Source organism: Myxocyprinus asiaticus, chromosome 14, assembly GCF_019703515.2.
Source record: "Myxocyprinus asiaticus isolate MX2 ecotype Aquarium Trade chromosome 14, UBuf_Myxa_2, whole genome shotgun sequence".
In the NCBI taxonomy this organism is placed as follows: Eukaryota; Metazoa; Chordata; class Actinopteri; order Cypriniformes; family Catostomidae; genus Myxocyprinus; species Myxocyprinus asiaticus.
In genome coordinates, this window is record NC_059357.1 from 35,727,520 (window position 1) to 35,738,440 (window position 10,921).

General features: G+C 38.0%; 1 protein-coding gene across 2 annotated transcripts in view; it reads right to left on the reverse strand.

Annotated features, from left to right (window-relative positions):
• LOC127452087 (collagen alpha-1(XI) chain-like) overlaps nt 1–5,250 on the reverse strand; it is a 91,398-nt gene extending 86,148 nt beyond the window's left edge. For both annotated transcript variants that reach the window (XM_051717266.1, XM_051717265.1), the window contains exon 1: nt 4,968–5,250. In XM_051717266.1, the coding sequence (XP_051573226.1) occupies nt 4,968–5,049 (82 nt within the window). In that variant the 5' untranslated portion in view covers nt 5,050–5,250. The remainder of the gene's footprint in view (nt 1–4,967) is intronic.
• Nucleotides 5,251–10,921: the final 5,671 nt, after the last annotated feature.

Sequence of the window (10,921 nt, forward strand, 5' to 3'; positions counted from 1 at the left end):
GTTCTCTTATTGCCTCACATCTTTATTCACTGAACTTGAGTCACTGGGGACGGGAGTCTTGGCTAAATTATTAGTTGCAAAATGAACCATAATTTGAGGGAACTCCCTTTAGTATTCATCACTCAGTGTATATCCTCCCACAGTGTAAAGCTCCAGACCACAGGAATATTTACCACACTCTGAGAATGACTTCTGTGGTCCAGAGATTCTTTTCACAGCTCTCGAAAACTTAATACCACAACCTTATGTACAGAGCCGGAATCTATTCTAAACAATTAACTTAAAAACAACAAATAATAATAATAATAATAATAATAAACATTTAACACCTTTCTGAGGCTGAATATAATTCAATTGCACTGGCCCTGACCTCTGACCTCAAGGGGCCTGGAGCCTAACCTGGTAGACAGCAGAAGCAATGAAGCGAGAATAGAGGGGACAATACAACACAGACATGCCCAATGGTGCTCCAAAAACTGTCCCTCAACTATGGTCAATCTCTAGTTCAGTCATGTCAACTCTCTGAAAGATTTAGCATGTTAATGTGGGTATGAAATATGTAAAGGATATTGGTCTTGGGGGACTAGATCTGCTAGGCTGCAGAGAAATTACAGAGACTTGCTACTGCTAGAACATACAAAGACATACTGAGTTAGCATGTGGACATGCTGCTGCTGCACAATTAGACAAAATGCAAGACATGCTTCTTCATGCATTTAGGACATGCTGCGGCACAAATAAACATGCATTAATTTCTCATGCTGAAGATTTAGACCAGTGGAGCTGGGGTGGAGGTGGGTTTCAGAGAAAAACATCCAGCGTGCTTCAGAGAAATGGGCTTATCTGCAAAACTGAGCTATTTAAATGTTAGACAAAGAGAGAGAGAGACACAAGTTGATTGGCTACCTGTTTAGATGTCAAAGGACCAATAAGCATACACCATGCAAGCCAGCTGGCTTAACATGTCACATGTGAGCGAATCAATTGGCTAAAAGCTTGTGCCACATAGAGTTACATGATAGTCATTTACACACACTTTAACACTCTTTGTCCACCTTAAACAGTTCACAGAACACAGATCAAATCTCAAAAATTTTGTATTTTCTTCTGTTTTGTGTTGGATCTTGTTTAAATGGATAGTTTCCCCAAAAAGTGTCAGCATTTACTCATCATATTATTGCAAATGCATATGACTGTCTTTCTTTCATAGAATACAAAAGGAAATGTCAGGCAGAATGTTAGTCTCAGTCACCATTCATTTTCATTAAAAATAAATTTCCATACAATGAAAGGGAATGGTGACTGAGGCTGTCATTAACATGAGGTTTGGAACAATATGAGGGTAAATAATGGCTGAATTTAAAAAACTATCCCTTTTACGCTTTATATTTCACATTAAAAGTGCGTATAATACAGTTTTGTGTTGGATCCTATTTAAAATATTTAATCTTTAATCAAAATCTTGGATGTTGTATATACAAGGAAGTCATGAACTGAAATCTCCCAAATGGACGTCCTTTAAGTTAACAGTAAATTCATTTGGCAGACAACATGTTCTACCTACATTTTGAGCTTGGAGCACATCTTTGATTGAGTTTTGAGACTGGATCTGTTTCAAGCTATCTCAATGTTTGGAAGATACTCAAAATAGCGGCAGTATGCTGTTAGAAAACTTGGAATCTCCCTCACCACAGCAGCGAACTCTTCCCCCATAGCAGTCACACTCCAGTAAACCCACAATCTGGATGGAATGAGACTGAATGAGTCCCACCATCCCTCTCAAAATGCAACCAGCTGAAGATAAAGGACCAGGGAATTTGTACTTACAGTATGGGAACTGCTGAGTTGGCGGCATTATTGTGCCAGGGAGTTGAGCATCATTACACAGCACTCTTGGATTTCTGTGTTTCTAAAGTTTATTCTGCTGATATTTGCTTACTGTGAGATACCCTGCCTGACCAACTATAACTGTCCACAAAGGGAACACCTGTATCTCTCCATCCCTCGCTGAACACTTCTGGCCTCTCCAACCACACACACACACACACACACACACATACACACACACACACACACCAAAAAAAGCTTGTTTATCAAATTAAAAAACTCGAAATTTTAAATTTTGAATACCATGCATCACTGTTGTGCTTTAACAGAGTCAAAAGCAGCAAGAGAGCAGAAGTTTACATGGGTGTCATGATGTAAATGAGGATTTCACTACTCTTGTAGGGCAGTGGTAGGGCAGTGGTGGCTCAGCGGTTAAGGCTCTGGGTTACTGTCGGGGGTTCAAGCCCCAGCACCACCAATATGCCACTGTTGTGCCCTTGAGCAAGGTCCTTGACCCTACCTGCTCCAGGGGTGCTGTATCATGGCTGACCCTGCATCTGACACCAGCTTAGCTGGGATTTGTGAAAAAAAAAAAGAAATTTCACTGTATATATGCAAAAAATGTATGTATACAAAAATAAAGGCTTCTTCTTCTTAAAGGATTATAAATCCTCTGATGTTAAAATACAGTATATGGCATATAGGAAAGAGCATGAAGCTCTGCTTCTGTGAGCCAGATGTTTGTATTGTTTCTGGATGGATGACAGTTTTCAGAGGGGACCACAGCACTGATGACCCAAGTTCCTCAGCAACAGGGAGGCATGTCTGTTTAGAGAGGAAAAAGGCTCTGAGTGGAAGCTCCAATCCATCCCAAGAGTATGGCCTCTTGTCTTTCTCATACTGTTCTCATACATACTGTTTCATTTGCTTATTTGTCTCTGAATTGTAGTGGGATCAAAAGGAACATGCATGGCGGCTCTCCTGTGAGTCCACATCAGGCCATGTGAAAGGTGAAGAACCGTGGCGGGAGAGTGGGAGGCGCATGCAGCCATGGACCAAGCACACATGATAACCATAAAGAGGAGATACAACATCAAACATAGTGCTTCCATAGCCTTGAAGAGACTCAGTGCCTTTGAAGAAGAGGGGACAGATAGACTGGAAATAAATATGGGGAGAAAGAGGGACAGAAGAATCACAAACAGAAAAAAATGCCTTTGTTCTTTTCGTCAAACATGACAACAAAGTTCAGTTCCAAAGTTCTAGTTATGAAACTCATGCCAGACTTTCTTAGAGACATAGTGCAAATATTTGACAGCTGACTCAATTAACCACATCCTGCCTTGCCACATATCCATTGTAGAACCAGACGTGAGTGATAAAGTGGGGAAAAAACCTACCCGTTTACCCAGTTACACTTTGGACTCAGATCAACACTTCTGTAACATTATCCACTACAAATTATTCATAAATTTAAGTTATATATGTATGTACGTAGCCTAATTTATTTGTATTATTAAGTGTGTATCATCTTTGCATGCCACCAATATTATGACACATAATAACATTTCTCATACTCATTACTAAACATTAACAATTCATAACAGGCCCACGCTGCCACAACTGTTTTGCATCATTAATACACTTCTGTCATGACATAACAAGTATTTCCATTCTTGTTTATTGTCCTAAATAGAAAAATAATCCTGACCACAGTAATTCTGTTAAAACCAACACACTTTCACGGTGAAATCGTCAGGATTCATATGACTTTTATAAATTTGACTAATTCGTATGATATCGTGCGACCGCACTCATTTGAATTCCTACGACTTTCACTACAGCCAATGACGTCGCTGGACATCATTTCCATTTAATACGAGACAATTACTTGCTTCTGTCACACACAACAGCTTCCTATCGTGCTTACACACTCTACTGATTGGCTAAGTTTAGATATGGGGTTTGTGTAAGGGCATAATATTGATAAGTAAGTCCTTAAAGCCTCGTGCACGAACTCGCGCTTACTTCCGCATTACACATCCGGGAATTTGCACACGATGAAGTCGTACGAGTTTATGCAACCAACATCGTGCGAGACCATATGAAATAGCCAACTCGTAAATTATGTATGACTTTTCATGAGATCGGGTTGGTTGAAACTGCTTTGACCACAAAAACAAAGCAAAATCTACCAATTCTGGTATGAGTTATGGCTTTTCCATAAATACTACATTGATCCGTAGCACAGTTGGCCAACTGCCGAACAGGAATTTTAATCTACTAAGTCAGTAAGCACCCATTCACCTACAGTATGTCTCAAGCCAATGTTAAACTGTTTCACAGCAAAGCGGCATGGGTCACGAGCAAACTCAAAAATGACATCACAGTCTGCCTAAGAATTTCCCTTCCCCTGCCTATTCCAGCTATTATGAGCCAGGTAACTGTGTTAATACACCTGATCAACAATATTACCCTAATACAGCACACTTAGGAGAAAAGGGTGGCAACATTAGACATCACAGGGGCCACAACTGTAAAATATAAGGCTATTCATTATACAAACATTTTGGTAACAATTTACAAATAGGTTGTATTCATTAACATTTGTTAATTACATTAGTTAACATGAACTAACGCTGAACAATAGAGCACTTATTAATCCTGGTTAATATTAATTACAAAATATCCTATTATATTTTTAACTTTAAAGTTGTATCTGTTAACACTGCATTATGACCTAACAACAAACAATTGTTCAGCCCAAAAATATAGCACAAACTATGAGAAACAAACACAGAAATGTCATGACCCGCAATGAACACGTTCAAACCGGTGGAACATTCAACATTTAACTTAAACTTTTACTCGCAGTAATAAAGCCTCATTATAAAATGTTTAAGGAAAACACATCGAAGTCATACATATGAAAAAGCGACTTTCCAACAAGTTCACAAGATAGCCTCATTTCTAGACCCATGTTGCCAGCTTCTGCAACACATTACTTAATAACGCGTCTATAACAAGTGCACAGGGGATAAACATCTCATTAAGGCATTAAACGATTATGAACGCGCTACTCAGCTAAGAACAGCAAATAACAATTATTTTTGTTTTGTTTTGTTTGTAATGTACTTTACCTGCTTTCGTCTTTGTAGTGCACAAAATTAAGAGAAGCAGCGGCAGTATTTTGCTCGCCGCACTCCTCTTCAACCGGTTCATGTTTAGGACCCGTTACCTCCGCTTGAGTGCTTTATCATACAGCCAAAAGATTGGTTACGATTGGTGTACCTCAGAAGCCTTATACATAGACAGAGAGAGAGAGGTAAATTGTAGGGTCCCGGTTTATACTTGCGCAAGATGGTGAGGGTTGTTTCTTTGAGTATCCTCTCATCCAAGACCACTCAGCTGTGTTCCTCTCATTCAGTTTCTTCCTCTCACTCCTTCCCAAACTTTCTCCCCCATCCCATCCTCTCCCCTCCCCTCCCCTCTCCTCTCCTCCCCTCCCCTCCCATGATGCGCTTATGTCGAGACTCACATAATGGTGCCTTCACAGGACACGTATCACAAATTGCACGATGCTCTAAACATGTTGATGTGATGTGCGTTTTTCGATGTGCTGTGACGTTGGTGTGATGGCCTTTATTTAATTAATGCAAACATAATAGTTTCATAACACCACACCATATGGGTTTTTCAAATGGCCAAAACTGATATCAAGAGAGCGCAGTGGCCAAAACAATGACGATATTTGGGTGTTTCTTCAACTTCGGGCACTTTGGCTCAGTGGTTGAGGGTTTTTTTTTTAATTATTTATTTATTTTAGTTGTTTGAAGGTCACATTTAAACTGATTTGGAAACTTTTTACTTGGGCTTCATTATTTATTTTTTGGTACTTTTCAAATGCCTTTTATGCATTTTTTTTATTTATTTATTTATTTTATTTATTTATTTATTTTTGCTGCTTGTTCAATTTACTTAATTAAAAAGAAGTAAACAAACACAATTCTAGAACATTTTGTCAACTTGATTTTGTTGCGTTCTGTCCATTTAAATTTGTAAAATGGAAGTTTACTTAATCAATTTAATTTGGGACTACATGAATACCTTTTGTGGTGTTAATAAAGCATTGATGAAACTGGGCAGGTGATTTCCATTTTCCAGCATGCTTTGCATGGGACTGGATCAACAAGTGTTAAAATGAAGTGGTATTTTATGCATTTTTGAGCAAGATGAGAATAGAAGGAAATTTGTTAATGTTTAACGTTCTGTTATATTGGTATTTAAAAAGAGAGTCTGTTATGCTGGAATTTTTAGGTTGTGCTTAGGTTGATGATGGACTTTTACTTTAAGTGATCCTTGATTTGAGTGCTGCTTAGCTCTAGAAGTAGTTGCTTTTAAATAGAATAGACAGTTTCACTGTCTTTACATGTGCTCACCTGGCATATACTCAGCTTGATCTCAGTAAGAAAAGAAAAAAAATCTGGAATTTTCTTGCTAAATTATATTAAGTGATTCATTACATGTATCGCTGCAGTCTCAAGGTGAAATGTCCATGGAGGGGCGCTAAAAGCGAGTTTACTGTTCTCCCAGAAAGTTGAGGTTTGTAAGGTTAACGCTCAGTGGAGTTTTAAATGAATAAATCCTACCTACCTAACCTAGACATTTAAAGGTGCTGTAAGAGATTTTGTTCATGGAAAGGTATGCAAAAAATGGTACTTCTCCCTAAAAGATATTAATGAAATAAGTGTTCCGAGACATCTGACCAGTCTCTGTGACAGCTCAAGACTCTGTAAACAGCAAACTAACATGTGTCCACGGTCCGTGGAAAATGAAGCTTTCTGCCTGTCAATCATTTTGCACATTCTCATAGTACTGTAATTGCAGCAAATTATTGAGGCAAGCCAATTTTATGCCATGATGCTTATAAAGTTGTCAGTTGAGGGTGCTATTTTGCTGCTGTTGTTTTTGACAACCGTTTCTGCTCGTCGGTCTCAAAAAAGCTAATTTGATATCTTTGGAGTGAGGGATTTTGGAAAAAGGGGGCGTGGCTAATCCAACGGCTCAGGTTGTGGAATCTAGAATGGCTAAAATCGCTTATAGCACCTTTAACAGAAGCTAACCAGTAGTGTCATAAAAAGTGAGATAATTTTTTTTTTTTAATGAACAAAACCTAAAACCCTACTGATAGTGTGATAAAAGCAAATGCGAGGTGAACAAAACAGACATCTCTAACCTAAACCCTACACCTAAACCTAGCCGATATTGTCATAAAAGCTAAATGTAATAGCTGAAGCAGCCACATCATTTCGGCACACGGGTCAATTTCCTTGCTTTGCTGGTCTAGAAACCTGGTCTCCCAGGTTCAAGGTCCAACACTTTATGAATTGCGGCACCACAAGTTAGTCACACTTAAGTAAGCTTGTACTGTATATTTAGTTGTTTATGTAATGCAAGAGTTAAAATATATTGTCTTTCAAATCATGCGTTATGGTAAAAGTGTTTTGTAATAAGACAGTATTGTGTGGGAAACAGAGTGAAAAATAAGTCTTTATGAACTGTAAATCTGATGTTTTACTCGTGATTTGTCTGAAAGTGAATAAAACTCATTGCTGTTGTGGCACCTCTACAGTTTTCACCAGAAAACTGCAGCAATATGTGGAACGAAGCACATAAAAGTGATTCTGCAAAAATGTAGTAATAGGAACGTTTTTACAATGAGACCAGGTTGCGCTACTAATGATTAATAAAATAAATAATTTTGGACCAACATAAAAAAAATATTAAATAAACCTTAGTAAAGAGTTAAAACTGCTATACTACATTAATTTGACCTAATCCAACTAAATTATGTTGGCTAAATGAAACTTATTCTGAATGAAAGACATTCAGTTACATGTAAAATCTTTCTATAATTCAAGTAAGGGAACTGAGTGTTCTATTTTTATAAAATTAAAGTTGTCCCACACTTTTGGTGCCATTTCCATCACACCAAACAATTTTACCCCTATAAGTTCCTTCAAAAGTTAGTATATTTGTTAACTAAGTTGACAAAAGTGTCCTTGAAGAAAATTCAATGTAAATATACCTAGTGAGCAGGATATTTTTATTGGGCGTCCTTTCCAATCAAGCTGTAATTTTGCCAAATTATGCAAAAAAAGTGTGAAAATATTATTTGTGTGTATTTGGGTTACATAAAATGTTAGGATGTGTCAGGACAAAGAAGTCATTTAAAATCTAATTTCCATCACCTTATTTCCACCACTGAATTCCATTAAAAACAAACACGTTTTACTCTGTGTTTAGTAAAACAAAATTGAAAAGAGTAAATGTTTATCATGCGTTGACAAGGCTGACAGTAGATTTTTCAGTAAGTCAGTCAAGCAGGTATGGTTAAAATACAAAATAGCCAAATATCAACCGATTTATCGGCCAGACCAATACTGGTCTATCATTTCTACATATCCATCTTTTATATCCACATTAATCCACCAAAATGTCTTTTAAAAAACAATTAAAACTAATTGCAAATTATCTGCATAATAATTCATAATATAGTTATTATTAATTAGGCATTTATAAAGAAATGCACAACTAGTTGTATTACTATAATGCATTTTCATGAGACTCTCAGGTGAATGTCCCCAAGACTTGAACTTCAAAGTAATAAAAGAATGAGAACTTGAACACCTCTGGTCAGTTAATGAAGCGTATTGGGAACAGTGAAAAAGGTTATCTACCAAATCTCTCTCCTCTCAGACTAACAATGCACCTCCAGCAATTCTTGCAACATGAGCATGGCACCATGATCATTCACAAGGTGGACATCAGCCCTAGGTCATGCTGGACTAAATTAGGCCTTTCCATGCACATGACATTATTTACATTTACACATTTAGTCATTTACCAGACAATTTATCCAAAGCGACTTACAAATGAGGAACATAGCAAACTTGCAAAGTTCAACAACATCTGCAGTGTTGTACTGCCAGGTTGTAGGCGCTATAGCACAGAAGAAAGAGACAGCGAAAGAGTTTTTTTTTTTTTTTTTTTGGACAGTAAGTGCAAGTTTAATAGTAAGTGCAATTAGTGTGGATTGGTTAAGTGCTCGCGGAACAGATGTGTTTTCAGCTGGTTCTTTAATGTTGAGATGTATCAGTAGATCGTGTGAAGGTTTTGGCCTAGAACGAGGTTGGCCTAAAATATTATTAGAATACATTGAATACATTGACTTGTAGTCTTTGATTATCTGTCAATTCTTCTTTTTCTCATTGGAGTTAGGCCAAAAGTCTGGTGCAGCTTTGGTTTGGACACGCAGAATGACAAGCCTTTGCAAAACAGATTCCTTTAATTGACAAAAAAAAAAAAAAAAAAAAAATTGATGGACCCTCACCATAACCCAAGCTATGACAGGCCTTTGTGAAAGAGCCAGCAGTCTTTGCATACTTATGTGTAAAGAGAAAGAAAAGCAAGCAAGAAAGTTGATGCCAAGCCCATTCTCTGACAGTCTCCTCCCTGGGGGAAAAAGCCAAAACATAGAAAACAGACCTGGGGGAAGAGTGGGACATTCTATCAAATCTAACAATCCCTCTTTTCTTCATTTTTTCTGCAGCGTATCCTGCTTTGCACTCACAGTGTGGCCCTGTGCATATTTGTCTTCTCACAGGAAATGCATGTTACTGTCAGTTCAGCTTTTACATGAAATATAAATGTATATTAATACTAAAGCAATATCACACCAGCAAGAGGGCTGTATGTCCAGCATTCAACATGGCTGTGATTCGGCCGTAGGCACGAGGCCGCAGGTACCCTTAATATAAATCTAAACTACCCACAAACTTTCCACAAATTTGCCGCTCATTATATTAAAATGCAAATAAGCTTTTGATTCGCCACAAATGTTTGACAGAAATTTGCAGCTCTCCGGTAGTGGTGAACCTCCGGCAAACCTTTGGCAACAATGGACAATGCAAGTTTGCAGCAAAGTTCATTTGCATGTGAAAATGATCAGTGACGAATTCAGGGCTTGTTGCTCTTCCTAGCCACTTTGGCGGGTGGCCGCAGCCGAATAAAATTTTATTGTATACATCCTGTGTTCAGCGCTGTGGGGAGCTTATAGAAGGTCCCCTCAACAGGTCCCTGTGACTATGAGGGCCCTCAGCCCTCTTATAGGACCCTTTTGCCTTCCTGTTTCTAATGAAATTTTTGAGCAACTCTTTAACCTTATAATGTCACACGTTCAAAAGTACTGATTAAACTAGATATGTAAAGTTTGTCGAGACTATAATGTTGGTCTGACAAAACCTTGTCTGAAAGTTAAAAATATAAAAAAAAATTACAGGTTTTACAGTAAGCAATCAAGCAAGATAGAAAGAAAGAAAGAAAGAAAGAAAAAGAAAGAAGAGAGCATCTTAAAGCAGATTAAAGGGCTTGTGTGTAAGTTTTGAGAGCTGAAATTTGAAATTACAAACATTCCAAAACAGACTCGGTGCTCATTTAAACATTCTGTCAATTTAATATAGTCTAGGGGATCACTTTTGGACACTTTGAAAAGGCTTAAGTAATGTCTTTGCAGGGCTTTTCGATGGAAGAATGATAATAGTAGCCAAGCTGTAGGATCTTTCTTACGCCACAAGATCTGACGTTGCTAGTTCGAAAGATGTGCCAAAGCCTGCATTACTAATTCGAAAATCACACTTTAGAACTAGTAACGACAGCTTGGGCTGTTTCTAACAAGTTTTTGGAGAAACATGGCTGTGTGTGTATGTGTATGAGAGAGAGAGAAAGAAAGAGAGAGAGAGAGAAATTGGGCATGTGATTACCTTGCAGTGATGAACAGTAATGCTGCAGCTGTTAGTTTAACTCTATTCCTCAGCTGTAGTGTGATAGTAATCCACTCTGATCGTGGAGGGATGCTGGCATATGTGCTATAGTGCAGTAGTAATCCAAATGATCATGGAGTGAGAGATGATTCCGGATAACTTCAAGGAAATTTGTGCCCTGACTAACGACACACAGTTTGTCAATATCAGCTCAACTTGCTCAAAGCACACACAAGATGGTCTTTTGTTGCCACATGCTAGCTCAAATCTTT